General features: G+C 39.3%; 1 protein-coding gene across 2 annotated transcripts in view; it reads right to left on the bottom strand.

The window, feature by feature from the left end:
- EFNB2 (ephrin B2) overlaps positions 1-18,864 on the bottom strand; it is a 55,585-nt gene extending 36,721 nt beyond the window's left edge. The window contains exon 1 of one of the 2 annotated variants that reach the window (XM_026668908.2): positions 17,821-18,864. In XM_026668908.2, the coding sequence (XP_026524693.1) occupies positions 17,821-17,948 (128 nt within the window). In that variant the 5' untranslated portion in view covers positions 17,949-18,864. The remainder of the gene's footprint in view (positions 1-17,820) is intronic. The other variant, XM_087967290.1, reaches the window with a different exon arrangement.
- Positions 18,865-20,023: the final 1,159 nt, after the last annotated feature.

The raw sequence follows: 20,023 nt of genomic DNA, 5'->3' as shown, positions 1-20,023 counted from the left end.
ACGAATATTTATAGAGTTCAGAACCATGGCCTCCATCTTTTGAACAGACCTGGAAATCTGATAGCATGCTATGGGTTCTCTCACAAAATGTCTGCCATGGAGAAAGGCTGGTCCATTCACAAAATAACAGGAGAAATAGTATCTGGAGAAATAGTCTCAAAAACACACTAACTCCTCTAGGTTTCCTCCCTGGACATTAACAAGACCTCTGATTTCCATTTTTGCCTTCTTATCATCACTGATGGCTAACTTCTAAACAAACCCCTAAACTGCAACCAATTTATATTGTCTAAGATTATATAGCGCCCAGGGACATTCTTGCAAATACGTAAGCCCTCGACTTACGATCATAATTGAAGCCCAAAATTTCTGTTGCTAAGGGAGAAAATGGCTAAGTAAATTTTGCCTCATTTTATGACCTTTCTTGCCACAGCTGATAAGTGATTCCCAAGTTAGCAACATGGTTGTTAAGTTAATTTGGCTTCCCCTTTGGCTTTGTTTATCAGAAGGCCACAAAAGGGGATCGCATGCTTTGGGACACTGCAACCACCATAAATATGAGTTAGTTGCCAAGCATCTGAATTTTGATCATGTGACCATGAAAATGCTGCAACAGTCATAAGTGTGAAAAATGGTAATAACTTTGAAGGGTCACTGAACTGTTGTAAATCAAAATCTACCTATAACAATGACGCAAATGTTTTACATTGCAAAACGTCAGGTCTCAAATTTCTTCAGATTAAAATGTTACTTAAAAATAAGTCTAAAGAATTTGACAGTTCCCAAGAGAGAATTTATTGCAGAATGGGGTAACAGAATTGGAAGGGTTCTTAGAGGTCTTCTAAATCCAATCCCTTGCCAAGGTAGAAATCCTTATTGCATCCCAGACAAATGGCTGTTCACTATTTTCTTGAAGACCTCCAGAAATGATTGTCTGCAATCATACTGCAGACAATGAAACTTGTTAACCCATAAAGCAAATAAGGTTTGGAATCAGTGTCAAAAATGCCCTTTCCTCTGGTTTCTGGACCTGCCTTGGATGCCAGCAGTCCTGGATTCCCCTCACCAAAGACCAGGGTGTACCTCTTAGCAATGCCAAGGAGAGAAAATGGCTCCCTCAGGAAATCCAAGACTGGTGTCCTTTAGAAAGGCAGAAGATAAGTAGGATCAGCAACAATGCCCACCCACGACTTTTATTATTAAGTTTTTGTTAACTTTTATTTTACTAGACTTGTATTATTTTCTATTAGTTATAAATCAGAAAAATAAATGAATAAATTTATCCAATTATTTATCAGATTTTTACTCCACCCGTGTCAATTTATTAGTAACTCAAGATGACAATTTTGTCTAATACTTTCTCCTCCTATTTTGTCCACAACAATAATCCAGTGGGGTGGGCTGGGATGAGAGTGTGACTGGACCAAAGTCACCCAGTCAGTTTCATGCCTACGGCTGGACTAAAACAGTCTTCTAAGTCTACTGGTTTTTAGTCTGGTGCCTTAACCACTTAGATAAATATAGTTCTAGATCATGTTCTTGTGATCTCCAGATTAAAGATCATAAACCTAGAATAAATAAAATGAAAAAAAAAACAAACCCAACCCATCCTACTACATATATATCCAAACCAGGATTCAAAACATTTCATAACTGTGGCATAAGTACATGTGGAAAATGTTAATCCATTTACTGATTCATGTTTGGTTACACAAGGAAGCAGCTGGTACGTGGAAGATTTGTTATCTACCAAGTGAAAAATGTTTGGGAAGGGAGGAGGGTGAGAGGGGGGTGTTTAACTTTGTTATAATATGTCCAATAATGAAATTAGTAATAGTAATTCTGGTTATTCTGCTAATATGTCTAGCTATGAAACTCTCCAGAATGAAAGAAAAAGCTTAATTTCACTGAAATACTATTTAACCCAGAATTCAGACATACACAAGGCATCAGTAGTAAAATTAAGAGTTGTGTCTTTTAAGAAATGGATTGTGAATGGCTGTGGAACTACTAGGAGAGAATGAAGCCCTCTACACAGATACAGGGAAATTAGATGCTTACTCCCACCACTTCTGGATGAATCATGCCTGCACCTCTTGGCAAAAGTCCAACTCTTGACCCCATAACCTCATTCCACATTTACTTCTCCAGATCTCAATTCTCAGCCTCAAAGTTCTTTCTTTTTCTCTTTTAAGTATGCCCTATGTTTTCAGAGGAATAGGCTGTTAATAGAGAAGGCAAGGAAGCTGTTACTGAATTAGATTCTTTGAAAAAACACTTTAAGAATGTGCTTCAAGGAAGAATCTGAGCATTTCCAAGAAAAATGTGGGGGCAATTGCATGCCGGGCTGGATGACACAGAAAACAAAATCACATTCAGTTGAATGTTTACCATTAAAACGATGGTTTTTACACTTTTTTTACATGCAAAAAACACACAGGCATTTTTAAGACTGCTAAATGCAGGAGAAGAGTTGCCCAAAATAACAAATTAATCAGTAATTGAAATAACAAATCAAGAGTAAAATGAGAATCCACTTTTTTTTTAAACAAAAGATTCTCCGCAAAGATAGGATTTTCTGGGTAGCACTTTACTGCCCCCTTTTGCACTTTAACATTAGAACAGGTCTGAGCATGAACATGCTATTGTGAATCCCTGTGAAATAGCAGATGACTAGCACAGAAATAAAGATTTACAGAACTCTTAAGCTGCATTTTATAGCCTTTACATTGCTGAATATGTTATGGTAGCAACTAGGATGACAGAGCAAGTTAAACAAATAGCTTAGGAATTAGTAGGGTTAAACCCAATATTCTCTTTTTCTACAGGCAAATCTACACTCGAGAGGAATCTTTTCTGTTATTTCACATTATTATACATTTTTTAGATACAGGAAGGAAAAATACACTGCCATTTAAATTTGTTTGCTATGGTTACAAGGAAAGAGAGCAGGAGCTAAAAGCCACAAAATTATTTTCCTACAATGCCATGCAAAAATAAAGTAGCACGAACTAATTCAAATGCCCTGCTATCTATGAGACAAAAGCAAGTTCAGCTATTCTAAATTACAAACACACAGTAATTTTATTAAGCATGATGATACTGTATACTCCTGCACATTTCTGCTTCTTTTTTTCTTTTCCAAGCAAAAACATCGTTCTTTGTGGCTCACTATTTATAAACATACAGTCCTGATAATGGAATGGAAGACGAACTCTCTCTTCTAAAGGTACCTCAGAATCCATGAATAAAGCCTGTATGCGCTAGGCACCTTTATATTTAAACTTAATCCATTTGCCTGTCATCTTAAAATTGCTAAACAAGTCACAATAATATTACATTCCACTGCCCTTAGCAATGTGCAACTGAACCTTCATGGTGATGAAAGCCAACTCCTTTTGATATAAAATTTAGTTTTCATTTCTGCTGCCACAAAATGGAGGAGTCTGACGCTGTATTACAAAGGCACGCATGTGTGTTCAAACTGTACAGCACTGACTTTATTTCTATGTTACAACAAGGTAATCATTTTTTTCAGCTACTTTTTAACATGATTACAGGGGAGCGAGGGAGATCTGTTTGATACGGAAAGTTTTGTTGAATTGTATAGTAGGATGCTGGTAAATGTTTTTTGTTTTAAAGGATGAAAAAAAAATTCAGAATCTGAAATAAGATAGCAAAAACCAGCTAGTTCACTTTATTAATGGGGATGGAAACTTATAAGCAAAGCTAGCAAAACCAACACAGAAATAATTTTTCATTTCTGGGCTATCAAAGATTCTTATTCTTAAATCCTTTGTTAGTCAGAATGTTAAGACGGAAGTTTAAAGTTTGAGGTTCTTCTTAATTACAATTGTGGGGGTTTTTTTTAACCCCAAGTTCAAAAAGAGTGGTGACAATCTTGTCAATGGCTGGAATGTCAGAACTGCACCTTATAATACAGGAAATTCTAGTTTAATTATTCTTTGATTGAAATTTGTCTGAGTAAGAAAATCGCAGGGATGCAGAAACTTTCTAAAACACGCTGCTTTCAAGATGAGATGTAATACACAGCAGTTATTTCTTCATCCTGGCAATAGCTATATATAAAGCTAGCCCTATTCAAACCCATTCATTTTGGAACTGAATTTGCACTCACTATTCCGCCTTGCAACCAAGATAAGTCCAACATCCATATACCAAACAAGAAAAACACCAAGATATAAATTATATGGTACTTTAAATACCAATTTTAACATTGTTTAATGAAAATAAAATTACCATACATGATCCAAATAGAAGTAAACAATGTATTAAAATGCACGAATCAGTATAAACTATTTTATGTAGTTCTGATGTATCCTTGTTTTATACATAATACTAAACTATAGTGTATGTGTGTTTCTTTTCAATTTGTACAATCCATGAATTCTTCTTACTACAGATGCATGCACAGATCACGCTACACCCCAAAACAAGCCAACTGTATGGGCTGTTGTTACTTGAGAAATAAATATTTCCAATACCTTCAGGTCAATCTATCGCCATTTAAAGTTCCTTTCCAAACAGTCAAAATTCCTGTTTCAGCTGTAATTACAGCATTCATTATATATTTAGTGAATTGTTTTAAAAAGCATAATTCCTTAAAAGTAAAAGGTATTTAAAAGCCTGCAAGATACATAATACCACAAATTTATAAATGTTAAAACAAAAATATGCCATGATGTACGACAAACTGGCTTAAGGTTAAAACCAAATAGAGTTGTGTTTGGACAGTGACATAACTAACTACACCGCTGAATCAAACAAAAAACTTGTGTATGGCTTTTTCATGCATTCAATATAAAGTTTATTTGAAATTATGTGTATACTTAACAAGACACAGCACTTATGTGCCACCTACAAAGCATAGTTTTAACCTATATTGAACAATGGTGTTTAAAATCTATGAAATACTTCTGCTCAGATATCCATTTCACCACCATAGATGTATGATATTCCATGTGTGGTTATCAAATTAAATGGAGCTATAATCCTATATGTATTTTCCTGAAGAAAACTTCTCTAAACTCAGTGGGACTTCTGTATAGATGTGATCAGGGGTGCACCATTATTTATGTCATTCTTATTTCACCCAAGCTAGGTTTCTAAAAAATTTCATGAAGCGTCACCAAACTTTCTTTCTTTCTTTTCTTTTTTTTGAAAATTTTATTTGGGTTTTCACAAAAACAAAATACAAATAAAACATCTTTTTTGAAAATAGCATGGTCCCGGGTTATCACTTCTTCATACAGACACAAAACTCAATTTCATGCTCATTTTTATATTCTATTCCATATCTTATTACCATTTTATATTTTCTACATAGTTTTTCCCCTCTTCTAATTTTCTCAAACTTTGTTTTAATTATCTCAATTCAAATCATTATATTTATACTTTTGTCTGTCCTGTTACAATTTCACATTATCTTTTCTTATTAAGCAAATTTTTCCCTGTAGTTACCAATTAGAGTATGACACCTTTATATCCTTTAATTTTATCCATTCAAGCTCTTATTTAAGCTTCAATGTATAGCTTTAAGATTATAGCATTCAATATAATACATAACTTCCAATCGAATTCTGCTTGGTACATTCTTAAAATAGACACTATATTCTTAAAAAGAAAAAATTAATTATATATATATGTAAATAAAACATGTTCCATTCCAATTCAATTCTATCATTAATATGCATTAAAATCTTAACATCTTTAATATTTCTTTTCAATTGAATATCATACTTCCTTGGGAACACTTATAAACTTTCCATAGTTAATTCTTTTTTTTCATATTTCTCACTTATATTTTTATAAATCATTACTAATAATTAAAAATGTTCCCTTTTAATTCTCTCAATCATTTTAATTCATTTATTTATTAACAAACATCCCACTGCATTACAATAAATATTTTATCCATCATCATATTTTCTAAAGTTATTTCTATTTGTAATATAACAAAGCTATCTTATGTACCTTTGCAGAATCCCTTTTACAATTAAATTTTCACCCATTATCTCTAAACAAACTTATGGTTACAATCCTTACATCTTTTCCCCGTTTCTCCATTTCTTGTTTCTGTCTTTTACAACTTCTTTTCCTTGCCTTCTTCCCCCTCTTCTTCTCCCTCCCTTTTTACCCCCTCGTCTCTCTACTTCTAACTCTCTCATCTGTAATCCCCTCTTCTGTTGCTTTCTAATATTATACTTATCTTTCAAATTGTTCTTCTTCTTTTTGGTTGTTTTTTCTAATCTTAAACCTTTCACCCTCTTTCCCCCTTTTTCTCCCCCCCCCCTTAAAATTATTTGATCATTAAAGATGGCTTCTCCTTTGTCCCAATCTTCTTGTTCTGCAAGCGTTCCTTGTTGCTTCTCATAGTTCCAGATCTCAATTTCTAAGAATTGAAACACAAAGCCAAAAGAACTACTCCCTTCTTGTGCGTCTTCTTTCCATTTTTAAAGTTCCGTTTTCAGTTCTTCTAAGTGTGATACCATTTTAAAAACTTTTAAACAACCACCCAGTTAATTTTAGTCATCTAGATGCAAAAACCCAAAACTACCAAGTAATCCAAATAATCCAAGGCTGTTTCTACTTGCTTCTTTTTTTCACTTTCTCTTCCTGGGGTTCTATTATTTTGTTTTTTTTTTTTTTTTTTTTTTTTTTTTTTTTTTTTTTTTTTTTTAAAAAAAAAATAATATTTATTATATATTTATTAATATATAAAATATATAAATATATAAAAAAAAAAAAAAAAAAAAAAAAAAAAAAATAGAACGGGGGGGGACAACGTTTCTACCAAGTTTCCATTAAAATTTATCTTTGAGGAATCTTGTTAAAATTTCACTGTAAGTTCCTTTTAATTACAGTTCCATTCCTTAATTCCAGGCAGTCTCCTCCATTTTTCCAGATCCTGCCCTTCTATTCTTTTTTTTTTCTCCTTTCCAGCTTTTAAAAACTTTTAAATGTCCAGAAATCTTTATTATCCCTTTGACTTTTATTTTCAGCTTAAATGCCTATTAATGTCAAAGTGGATTTTTTTTCCAGTTTCTTGCTTAAGTCTCTTAGCTGTCAGTATAAGGAAGGGAAAAAAAAAAACCTAATCCTTTCCCTTCTCTCTCTCCTTCGCAGCTCAAAATCTTCTTTGGGAACAATGTTGTTAAGTTTAAATTCCAGGGTACCTTATTTGTTGCTTTTGCTGTTTGACCCGGTCAACCAAAACTTTCTCTTCTTATCTTCCTCCTGCACATTCTTTTCCGGTCGAGTCCTTCTTTGTGGTGGCCATTTCTGACCACCGCTACAACCGCCTTCGGGAAAGGGAGTAATGGCCAGCTGGGGTGGAGAGATGTGGCTGTCCTGAACCCTGCAGGCAGTCTCCCCCCTCTTCACCACCTCTATGGGTGGCTTAGCCCCGAAACCAGCCGGCTCAGAGAGCTCCAGCGGCGAGCACGGATCGAAGCCTCAGAGAGATGAGGTTTCGGTCTGTCGCCGAAGAAACTCAAACCGGAAGGCGTCACCAAACTTTCTTCCTTTAGGTATACAGTATATTAGCAAAAGCCTAAGTTGTAACAATGTGTGTCATTAGCATTGCATTACTAAAAAAACAGATTGCCCCAAATGTTATAAATCTATTACTTTAATCACAGCACATAACAAATGCTTTAAGAAAATCGTGACAGTGACAGTAGTTTTGCAGCGCTTAAAGTAATAGAAATCATGGTCACATCTGTTTTTTAACTAATCTCTCTTGCAGAATTTCAGGTCCTCACCAGGAAACTGATTTCCCCATGCTCATTTCACCAATAAAATCTAGAATTCTCTTGAGGTGGGGGGAAAAGAACCAGGAACAGCACTAAAGATTAAGCATTGCAGAATAGTTAAATCAGACTGTTCTTGGAATATAAAGTGACAATTAAGCATGAGGAAAACAAATGGAGAAGGGCCAAAAAAATGCAGACGGATGGGCCCTCCCCCCCCCAAAAGATGCTCTTAACTCTAAATGACATTTTTATTCAGTCAAGCATACAAATGAACTGCTATTTGGGCACTACTGCAGCAAACAGTTATCCAATACAGGTGGCCTTAGTGGATAACTCATCCGACAGACAGCAAGGCAACAATATGAAGATACACATACATTACTTTCCAGCTGGACTTTTTAAATCCAACTTCACACATGAAAAACTCAAGACAAGCATAAAGAAGTTTAAAATTTAAAAGTGAAAGTACCAGCTTGCTCGAAAATGGGCTGGAGTTGAGCAGATTGTTTTTTGGGGTGGTCAATGAGGCTATCGAGTTAGGAGTGGAGGGCTGCTTCGGACACCGTTGCAGAATAAGACAGAATAAGATAGAATAAGATAGAATAAGATAGAATAAGATAGACAACCACTTCCAGGATGGGTTGCTTACTTGAAGGTCTATATACAAAGTGGCCCAAAATGGCAGATGAAGCCAATTTAAATATAGGATGCAATGATACTCTTCACTGTACTTGGCAGTGTTAAGCTGGCTTTGTGGTAGGGGTCTCCAACCTTGGCTACTTTAAGACTTGTGAACTTTATCTCCCAGCTTTGCTGGCTGAGGAATTCTAGGAGTTGAAGTCCACAAGTCTTAAAGTTGCCAAGGTTGGAGACCCCTGCTTTAGGGGGAATATGACAGACCGTAAGACCTGCCTTTTCCAAGTTTATTCTTTTTGCTCAACATCTCAATGCTCCTATCATTTTTAATAATTAAAAAAGAATGTGCTGCTGGAGGAAGTGGGAGAGCTGGCTCAAATCAGTATTGGGGGAAAGTGATAGGAAAGCCAATGCCTAATCCCATCTAAAATAATAATGGCATAGTCCCAGAGCCACATGACTCACTCATCTCTGTTGTTTAAAAAGTGCCAAAAGATACTTTCTTTCATCTGTAATATGGGGTAGTACACAACGGCTAGAGTCTGAAAAAAATGGATGATTTTATTTGTCATGTTTATAAAGTTGGCCAACTTTTTAATTCAAAGGAAACCTACAAAAAAGTTGATATTCTATTAATATTAGCTACAATTTAGAATATGAAAGTTACAAGCATTATTTCATTCCAAACGAAATCTTCCACAGGATTTTTATTGTTCCATTAAGGAACAGCAAGATATTACTCACCGAAAGACTTTAGACCATGTAAACACTGGCTTATGCTCATCCACTGCTTCTGCTATTTCTCTAACTTTTATCAAGTATTTTAAAAGCATTCAGAAGAGTTAACCTGTCAATCTTTAGAGTTCGTTCTTTCTGTGAGGCTATATCAACAAATCATAGAAGACCATCTATACGATTCATGTCATTTATTTATATATTGTTTTATAATGCAAATAAACTGTTGTATTTTCTCCTATGACTTCTATAATTATCTGAATTGTCTACAATATCTAAAACACACAAAATAATTGGGTAAGATTGGCTATTTTTGGAAATGAAAAGTTTAGGAGTTGATCCAACTTTTGTTTTTTTTTTAATGTTCCAATTATTTTAATGAAAATAGATTTAAGGACCAACTACATATCTTAGTTATTGTGTTAACAATTGTATTTCTTTTTATGGAGGACATAACATGAAGTGGTTTCACACATCAGGCAAAGCAACTACCTATGTACATCTAATAGTCTTACAAAAATTAATTTCAAAAAGATCTAAAGCAGAGTGCTCCACAAGTGAAATGCCATGATGTAGTCCCTCACAGATTCCCATATCAATTGTGGAAGACTCTTTCAGTGAATTTGTCAAAACACCTTTCTTTTAAGGTGTTAGGGGTCCCACAGATACTTGGCTGGCCACTGCAGGAACAGAACAGGGCTAAAAAGGTATTTGGTTAGATCCTGCAGAGCTCTGGTGTTCTAGAAAGATCATCAATCAGGGGATGGAGGAGAAAAGGGACTCTTTAATAGGATTAGTTTCACTGGAATCCAGATGTAGGAACTTATCTTATAAGCAGATCATGCATCAATTCAATCCCACCCATTTGGACTTCAAATTTTCTTTGGCCTTAACTTTCAAACAGGGCAACACTTACATACATGGATACATAATGTTGTGGATCCAGTTCATTTGGATTGTAGAATAGTAGTATAAATTAGGACCAAGTCTATTCTCAATGGAGGAAGCTCAGGGAATGTCTTTCGAGAAATCACTATCTCCCTGCCCAATCTATCCCAGAGTTTAGCCTTGGAGGAAAATCCCACTATGTGAACAAGTTAAGATATAACTTCTAAAATTAGAAATAAATTATATATAGTACTAAATGTGGTAATAAACTCAAAGCTGCAAAAAGATGGATTTCTTCTAATCTAAATGAACAAGATTTCTACTAACTTCAGAAGGAAAATCTAGGTATGAATAAATATGAATAAAATGCAATCAGAACAATATTCAATGTCATAAGAAAGAGTCTGACCTCTATACAAGAAGTTATTCCAAGAAGTTTACCACCTGCCTTTGTGTGTGCTTCAAGAAAGAAATCAGCACAACTTATCTACAGGCTAACGGCTTCTTCACTGCATTGTGAACATTCCTTTCAGAGAGATAATACAGTCCCTCCAGCTGCAAACTTCAATGCAATGCAAGTTCTCATCAGAACAAAGATGTACAAGTAAGAGCAATGTTAAAATGTACATGTCTGGATGATTTCTAGAACGAACATTGTGAAGAAACATACTTGACAACCTCTGCATAGAGAAACACTATATAAATAATTGCCTCTTCTTGATGTATCACAATGTACATAGCCTTATCTGCAACATTTCAGAAATGAGACATGACAGGTAGGTTCGAAAGCTAAATGTTGGATAATGGTTAGCAAACAAATGACATAGGCTTTTGCATTATTTCTTTAATCACTTTAACCCTTGTTCCAACAGAAAGCATAAGGCCAGAGTAATTCAGCTGCTTCTTTTGTCATTTGCCTTCCATAAATATGCACCAGTCTGCATTTGAAAGGCTGAAGGAGGCTGCAAGCTTGCTGGACATTTATCATGCCCTGTTCGCTGTGAACAAGCAAATACTTTAGTTGAATAGCCCATTAGCAATCATTGTCAAATGCAGAATGTAAGGTGCTTGGATGTGACCAGCCTTTAAAGCAGTGAAGGGCCTCCCCTGAGCTTTGTATATTATCTGCAGCCTAACGGGATCTTTTGCTATAGATTTCTGAAGGTTAAGGAGAAATACTGAAAAATTCACAATGCTCATTATTACATATTTCTTAAAGCATATCAGCTTGGGATAATTTGACTATCTGGGTTTGGGTCAAAAAAAGTTTCAAAAATATTTACGCAGGAAAACCTATGATTAGGTAAATTTTAACCAGTCAGCTTTCTCCAAATATGCCAGACCTTAAAATACAAAACGGACAGATTGCAACAAGCCTTCTATGATCCCTTAATCCATGCTTTGTTCTATTAAAACACTCCCTTCTCTTTTGCATGTGATCTATAAACTTGCATTTTTAAATCAAAAATATCATAACAAGTTTCATAGGAGCTTCATATAAATTTACCCATTTATCGGATTACTATAAAGTTTTTAAACAACCTTCTCTTATTCCTAAGAAGGGAGGGCAACAAAACAGAATGTTTAGTTTTGCTTCTCACGTGAGGTGCAAGACTGAAAGCGCTGCCAGAAAGGTAACTCAAAGCCTTGTCTTAATAATAAAAACATTAAAAAAAATCAGAAAACCTCCATTCTATCCATCTGCTCTTTTCTGTTCCTTGCCAGCATCCTACTTGAATCCCAAATAGATTAAATAAATAAATGTGAAGGGCGGCTAATCCTACAGAAGGTAATGTCATTGCTAGAGCTGAAGTTAAAAAGGGAAAAAAAGAAAAGATTTACATTTGAACCATTCCGGGGTTCCAAAGTTTTAATCAATCCAAATTTCAGCAATAAAAAGGCAGTAAATGAAATCCACCTTTACCATATTAGGCACCACCAATGAGCAAGAACTGAGCAGCTTTTCTCTGCTACCCATCCACTCTGGCTATAAGAAGGCCTTTATATTTCCTAATCCCAACCTCCCCCACCCCAAGATTCTCTCTCTCTCTCCCTCTTTTTTCAATTCTCACATAATACCTTGCAGCCCTGAAGGCAAGGCCCTTAGTTTCTACATCCCTTTCACCGACATGTCATTTCCAACATCAAGCTAATCTATATGTTGCCATGGTATCCCCCTTTATCTGCCTTTACATCTTATGAGCGGCATGGATTTACCACATTATTTTTTATCTGAAAGACAGAAAATGGTGGTTTTATTGCCATACAATCAGATTACTGCTGCTAGTTTCTCTATGCCTTTTTACCATACTTCAATCAAAAGGGATCACTTTCTTTATACTCTGCCCTTGATTTACATTACATCTGTAAGGGCCTAGTCTGGGTTGTAATCCCCTTATTAACTAGGAGCGGGGTTGATTTGCCTAAAAATAAAAGCAAATTGTGTCCGACCTTTTCATTTTGTTTTTGATTCGGAACTACAAAATGGATTATCAAAGAAATCTTCAGAGTTCACACAGCCACTATACTACTGAATTCAAAATGAGAATTAAACAAGTTAAACAAGGAGAGCGATGTCAGGGGTTTACTTTTTCCATCATGGCTGAAGGGCTGAATAGTAGTACTTCTTTGTATACTTCGCCTACAGAGAAAAACAATGGATCTGCACGAGTTTTGTTCCCAAGCAGTTCTGACATAGTCCCTAGCCATCAACTTTACACTGACCGCATTCAGATGGGGGAAGGGAGGATAGGATATGTTCTTAGACCCATGCCTCAATACCAACATACATTTATGCCCTTGGGTTTTAATCGAAATACTTTAATTAGGTAAGTCCCCTTCAGCAAGATCTACTTGATTGCACAGAAAAGACAGAATCTACATAGAAGGATGTTCATTGGTGGAAAAACATTTTTGTTTACTTAAAAAAAAAAGACCAGATTCAGAAGAGGAAAGTTTTGATAAGAATATTTTTTTCTTAGAGCCAGCCAGGCTGGGGGGACGGTGGGGTGGGGAGGAAGGGAAGGTTGGTTTAATAAACTCCCCACATGGTACAGTATACTACCATTACACTTTCCCCATCAAACATCATGAGCAGAGAAGGAAAAAGATATAAAAAGAGGGGAAAACTTCCTAAGTCAACTTGACTTTCAGTCACTGCATTGTCTATAGCAATTACTGAATTAAGATGCCATATGTTAAATAAAAAAACTGAGTTAAGAGTTGCTTTACTTCAGAAAGTTTCAGGTAAGAAGCTTTGATATTTTCTCTCTCTCTCTCTCTCTCTCTCTCTCTCTCTCTCTCTCTCTGTGTGTGTGTGTGTGTGTACACATACCAGTAGTATGTACACATACTGTACTATGTTTCCAACTGATCATATAATAGCAATAATAATGTATATAAAGGCAAAAAGAAATTGCACTCAAGTATAGCCTTTTGCTGTGGAGTAAGCATTATCTATTTTTTTTAAAAAGCTTGAGTTACTCATTGCATCTTGTGTCCTTCAAAGATGTTGGATTTCCACTCCCATACCTATCAGCCAACATGACTTAGTCTTATGGGAATTGCAGTCCAACATATCTGGAGGTCACTACTTGCAATCAGTAAATCTCTTTAAGCATGTGGATATTTCTCAGATTAATCATAGCTAGGGCTACACTCCTTTAAACCAGAATTGGCAATGTGGTTTAAAGTGAAATCTGAAAATAGACTTAATTTCATTATATAACATTAACTTTCTATATTGAGGTCAGATATATTTTATAGAGATATGGTTTTATTATGAAGACAGTTTTATGAGTTCCCGGTTAAACCCTATACATTTGGGGAGATAATATCCAATGAGTGATAAAGATTTCATTTGCACCATCTATAACTCACAAAAATAATATATTTGCAGTGGTTTCCATGTGTCCCTATATAAATTACATACAAGACAATAATAGTTAAGATTAAGAAGCAAGGCTCTGGGTTCCTAAATAAATCATGAAGAAGGTTTACCAAACGTTATCTCAAGATATTGCTCTGATAGCTTTTGTATCCTTCTAAAACAAGACTGTCTGTTACAAGTAGTTTATCATCCTGGCAAAATGCAAGAAATGGTGATGTGAAGGCACTCACAATTCACTCCCATGATTTCCCCACTTTCCTCCTACTCTGTATTAAAACCGACAAGATTAACCCATAGTAAATTGCAGAGCACAGTTCAAGGAGCTATTCATTCAGTAGTGAATGTGCATTTGTTTGCCTTGAAAACAAGAATAAGAATTTCAGAAACAAACAATGAGAAGCAGGCTGGTTTATGCTACTGAAGAGACAGCTTAAATAGGCCCATCAATTGTAGGCCATTTTATCAGTCTCTGACAGGCTGGTGTTTATTCAGGCTAACTGCTGCAGATTTTATGTGTAATAGGTTATCGGGGATACTGTTTGGCTATTTGTTTGCTTTACCTTAGTCAAATTAGTCAAACTTAAGGAGAAGAGTTCCACCACTGGCAGAATATTTGGCTGACATAACTTCTCTTAGCAAGAAAGGACAAATTTAAGTAACCTCACTGATAAGTAAATGTGTCTGCCCTTCACTCTGAAACTCACCTAATAAAACTTCAGTTTATATGTAATTGGGAAATCGCCCTACTGGCTACAAAGATTTTTTAAAAAAAGCCAACATAAACAAGGCAATTGTTGGCAGGAAGAAATTTCTTCATTCTGTCACTAGAGCTATTCAAGAGCTTATCTTGTCTTTGTATCTAGTTTTCTAAGTGATTGAAAAGACCACAGAAATCGCCTACAAAGAAAATCTGAGAGCAAAGCACAACATATGTGGTATCTCTTATGATTTTTTTTTTAAAGATTAGGGCATTTTCAGACAGAGGCATTAAGCCACAGCTGGAACATTAATGTAAAAGTCTCATTTGACAGCCACCTTGTTGTTTTTTTTCCTAACCACTGTTAAATATGCTAGTTACCAATATAAATCACAGAACTGAAATTTGGGAAATCAGGTCGTGAGAGAATGCTGGTTCAACTTCTATGGCATTACCGAACATTCAGTGGGACCTGGTCTTGACAAAGTTTCCACCGAATCACTTGCAGAACAACAGATTTCTGAGTTATAGTAACCTTTCACCCTGAGCAACAAGGGCTTAGCAATTATGTCTTCAAACTATGAAAAAGCATTACAATGCAATTCTATGCATGTTTATTCAGAAGTAAATCCTATTCTGCTGTAAACACATGAAAGGTATGTTTATGCCTGCAACTCTACATATCAACATTGGATCCTTCTAAGCAGAGTGTCATGGGAGGCAAAGGGAAAAAAAGAATAATCTCTCTATAAAGATCTTTCCTTTCTTTGAAGAAATAAAATACTATCCTTCAGGCTCAGAACAGAAAAGCACCCAGAAATACAATACATTGATTAAAAGTGACAATCAGACTCATTTCACACAGGGTAGGGTTACTAATGCATTTATCAAAAGTGCAGGCCATTTACACATGCTACCTCAGAGAGGTGAACAAACCTGAATAATTAATACCAATACATTTCAATCCTATCATGGGGCGCTACTTATTCAAAATGCTGCATCGAACAAGTAGAAGCGCTGTTGATTAAATTGTAGTTAACTTGCGGTTGGTAATATTTCTATCAAGTAAAATGGAAGAATCAGTTTGATGACAAGGCCCCTCTGTTATAAATGGTAAATCATTTGATAGTGAAAACGAACCCTTGGTTACCGAGCACGTAGGCAAGCAAGCCCTGGAAACTGAAGGGAGAAGGAAAGGACTACAGTACAGCTAAGTGGACTTTTATGTACTGGAAGAGTGACCTCTGTAGGAAAAATGCAATCACTAGACTGCAGCTAAAGATGGAAGAATTTGCTTTTTTTCCTAGGACTAATCTTAACACTATTGTATACTAGGATAACTTCCGCACTTCAGCATGTAATTACACACATACACACAAGCACTTCTTTTCTGGTTTAAATTGAATTTAATTGAAACATTTTCTAAGTTGCAGAGAGAATGCTAAAATAAGGTCTTTGCGTCCCTCTCCAGCGGTAGTAAGAGTGTACATATATCTCAGGAAAGGAAGAAAGTGTTACTGAACCTGGACAAGCATTTCATGATCCTCACAAAGGATAGAGCAGTTTTCCACATTTTAATGAAAATAAAAGATCCATTCTTCATTTAGTCAGGTTTTAACTGAATATTTCACTAACTATATTATCAGGGCTGCTTTGGACAAAAAAAAAACACTTTGGGGGAAAGAGAGGAGTGGGCAGAATCAATAGCGGAGTGGGGGGGAAATGATGGACATCAGAATATTTTAGTTTATGAACATATCTTCAAAGTTTTACTTTTAGACTTAAATTCAAATGTGTGTTGTTTTAGAGCTGCAGATAGTATATCCCAACTCATAAACTATTTCACACTTGTGAGACGGGCTGTTCCAATTATTTTACAGAGAAAAGTGTGGGTCTGTTCATGCCCAGCAAGTTTAGGAGGTTATGCAGAGAAGCGGATCTCACTAAAATCATTTTCAATAAACCACATGCTAAGAAATCACAGAGATTGATGTGGCTTTTAAAAAATTGTTTTCTCAGGAAAGAATGAAATTTCCACTACATTTCTTTTAGAAACAAAACACAGAAAAGTCAACTCAAATAATGGTTTCTTAAGACTGCAAAAGTTAACAGGCTTAAACATAGTTATTTGCAGGAAGATACTATTCAACAGGGGCAAGAAACAAATTCTTTCCCCCCTTTATTCTAAGCATAAATCCCTTAGATAAGCATGTTCTTACAGCATTATACTTCATTATTATATCATATTAGACTTAGGATGGAAACTCCCACCACATGTCACTTTCTGATTCTTTGCATCAACTCTTTCCAACCCTTTCTAGGGTGCCTATTATCTTTGTTCTGCTTGGATCCCTGAAGACTAACAGCGGGAAAACATTCGGCCAGGCAAACATTTTCCTCAACGCCCTGGCCGCATTTCTGCTGACAAAATTAGAAGGAGCCTTGATTTAAGCCTTGGGAGTCTTTACCTGGGACTACAAAGTCAATCCCTTCCCACTTTTTCCACACATGTCCTTTCCTCAACGGGCTCCAATTCTGGGGGGGGGGGAAGGACGGCTGGTTTGTCCGTTCAAAGGACCTCCATTTCTGGCGAAACCAGGCCGGCTACTAACACTCTGCATGGCCCCACAAGCCCGTCATGTGTTGTCCCCCCCTCCTCGCCCAAGAAATGATTCCGAGCCGCGTCTTTTGCTGGGCTCCGTTCCTTTTCAAAGAAAGCCTTCAGACGCCAGCACGGGGATCGCGGTCAAGAGACGCTCCGCGTTTCGCTTCTAAAGCAGCGGAATGTCGCTCCCACCAATGCAGCGAAGCGTACAAAATAATAATTAAAAAAAAAAAAACAAATCGCTGCACGATACTTCGAGACAGTCCCCCAACACACACACACACACACTCCTTCCCGCACTGGAAGGGCTCAGCGCCCACCTAGGAGAGGAGGACCGAGGACTAAACTGCGTCTCCCTTCTCCCTCCCCCAGTTTTGTTCCAGTTGGCAGTCCCGTTTCCCCGGCCTCTCCGACGGAGGGCTCTCGCCAGGGTTTGCGCCTCATTTGCCCTCCCGCAAGCTCGCTCGGATGGCGGCGGCGACGCCGCGGCCTGCCTGAAGGGCCTGGCCGCGTCAGAGAGCGAGGCTGCCCTCGCCAGCCCTTCCCCGCCTTCGCCGGGGTTGGGGTAAGAAGCGAGCCTCCCCAGGGTACTTACTTGGAGTTGGAGGAGTTCCAGTAGATGGGCTCCAGCACCAGAGAGCTGGCCAGCGCCGTCCGGCACAAAAGCACCCAGATCCCCCAGCAGCATTTCCCGAGCGGGGATCCCCCCCGGCGAGCTACCATGGTCGGGGGCGCCGCCGGCGGGTCCTGCCCCAAAGGTTCGCCAACTCCGCGGCGCCCGGAAGAACGGAGGCGTCCACAATCTCCCCTCGCACGAAGGAGCCACCACCAGAGGCAAATCCCGGGCAGCCAACGAGCTCGCCCTCCCGGCTTTAAGTCGTCGAGCGCACGGCCGCCGGCATGGAACGGCAATCCCGAGCTGGAAGGAAGGCAGGCAGGCAGGCGAGGTGCAAGCCGGCCCCGGGAGTCCCTCAACCCCCGTCGGCCGCCAAAGGAGCACGACGACGCTAAGGACCGCCCGTCGCTCAGTCCTGCCGCTGCCGCGCTCAGCTGCTCCCGCTTCGCCTTGCCAAGGATGAAGCGCGAAGGAAAAACCGAGCGAGGACGCCCAATTAATTCCCCGGCGGCGCCCGCAGTTTTCTTCGCCCCTTCTATAAATCCACCTGGAGAAAGCGAGGTAGCCGGTGCCGCCGGGCGGCAGATCCGCGGGCTTCCATCGCCCTCCCGGCCGCCCAGAAGAGGCTGCTTATTCCTGGCGTCCAAAGGCTTTTCGTCCCCTCTTCAGCGGGGCGAGCCCGGCAAAGGGCAGCGATGCCTCTTCCGGCGGGCTCCCAGCGCCCGCACCGCCGCCAACGACGACACGGCAAGGAAGAGAAGACGGAGCGAGAGACCAGGCAGGCGCCCTCGACTTCACATTCGCCGCCGTCGCCGGGGCCACACAGAGCGGCCGCTGCCTTCTCTCTCCTGCCGCCACCGCCGCCGTTTCCCTTCCCCTCCCCCGCCGCCGCCCTCTTCCTCCTCTGGTTCAAGGCTCGCTCGACCGCGTCTTGCCGGGCTGCCGGGCTTTCTTGCCACGGTCTCCTCCTCGACTCCAAACGCGAGAGTGAAGCTGCGAGTCGCCGCTCCCGCGCCCTGCCTCCTCATTATAAACCCAGCCACCCCCCTTCTCCAGAAACTCTTGCGCTGGTTGGGTGGCGCCTCTGTCACTTACGCCCAGAAGCGGAGCCCACCTTCCAAAGGGGCGGGGCCGGCGCGAGGAAAAGAGGGGGAGGGAGGGACAGGTAACGCGCCCGATCCTGCAGCGCGAGCCGCCTCAGCCCTGGCGCTGCTCTGGGGAGCCGAGAAGGCCAGCGCTTTTTCCCTCAGCTGGGCGCAGGTGTCTTTTCTTAAGGATTGAGCGCAGGGAGCGTCTCGCACTTCTCTCGTTTCCCCGCCAAGCCGGCTAGCACGAGAGGCAAGAACGTCCTTCGGGACTCGCCAACTTTGCCTTCGCCTTTATTTTTCTCCTGCCTGAAAAGCAGGTGGCCTCTGACCGCCGACCCCGCGACTCTTTGAGATTCGACGCCAGGTCGTAGCTCTGGAAAGTTCCTTGCGGACTCGCTGCTGGCAATAAGGAGCGCGCCGGGAGGAGGAGGGGGGGCTGCATTTGAACCCCTTACTTTAAAAAGGCTGTGTGGCTCGCTTCCCAACCCGCCCGGTGCAATCCTGCGACTTGCGCAAATTCTTACTACCAAAGGGGCGCCAGGTATTCTAGCTTTGGAGCGGAAGGCGCAAGTTCTCCCGCGCAGCGCATCTGTATCGCTTTTGCGCCCGTTCGTGGGATCGCTTTGGAGACGGCCTCCCAAACCCTGGCATTGGGGGGCTTTATGGGCGGCGCGGTTGGGTTCGGTTGCCGGACCCAAAACGGGCCAAGAATTCGTTGGAAGGGAAGCCCCGCGACAAAGTTTGGAGCCGAGTCTTGGAAATTAAACGAGGACGCGCTAGCGCGGCGGGTCTCGCTTTTTTTTTTTTTTACACAGCCCAATCTTAGCCTGCCGCCAGCTGTGTGTAATTTCATAGAGCGACAGCACCCACTAGCGGCCGCTATAAAAACCGCTGCTTTATTTTTACCTTCGTTTTGGCGATCCTCGGAAAAGTTCGCCTTGAAGTCAAACTGGACTTTTTTGTTGGGTGTGGTTGTTGAAATCCTCGTGGATGTTAAGGGGGCTTTTTTAAGAGATTGAATCCGTTTAGGAATTAGAGGTGAAATGTGCCGTTTTCGATCTGATCTGTCCAATCGGCAGGTAGCCAAAGCAAAC

This window comes from Notechis scutatus, chromosome 5, assembly GCF_049901735.1.
Source record: "Notechis scutatus isolate UNSWTSFEM ecotype Mainland chromosome 5, rNotScu1.2, whole genome shotgun sequence".
NCBI lineage: Eukaryota > Metazoa > Chordata > Lepidosauria > Squamata > Elapidae > Notechis > Notechis scutatus.
Note: the sequence above shows the minus strand (reverse complement) of the source record. Positions and strands in the feature narration are given on the sequence as shown.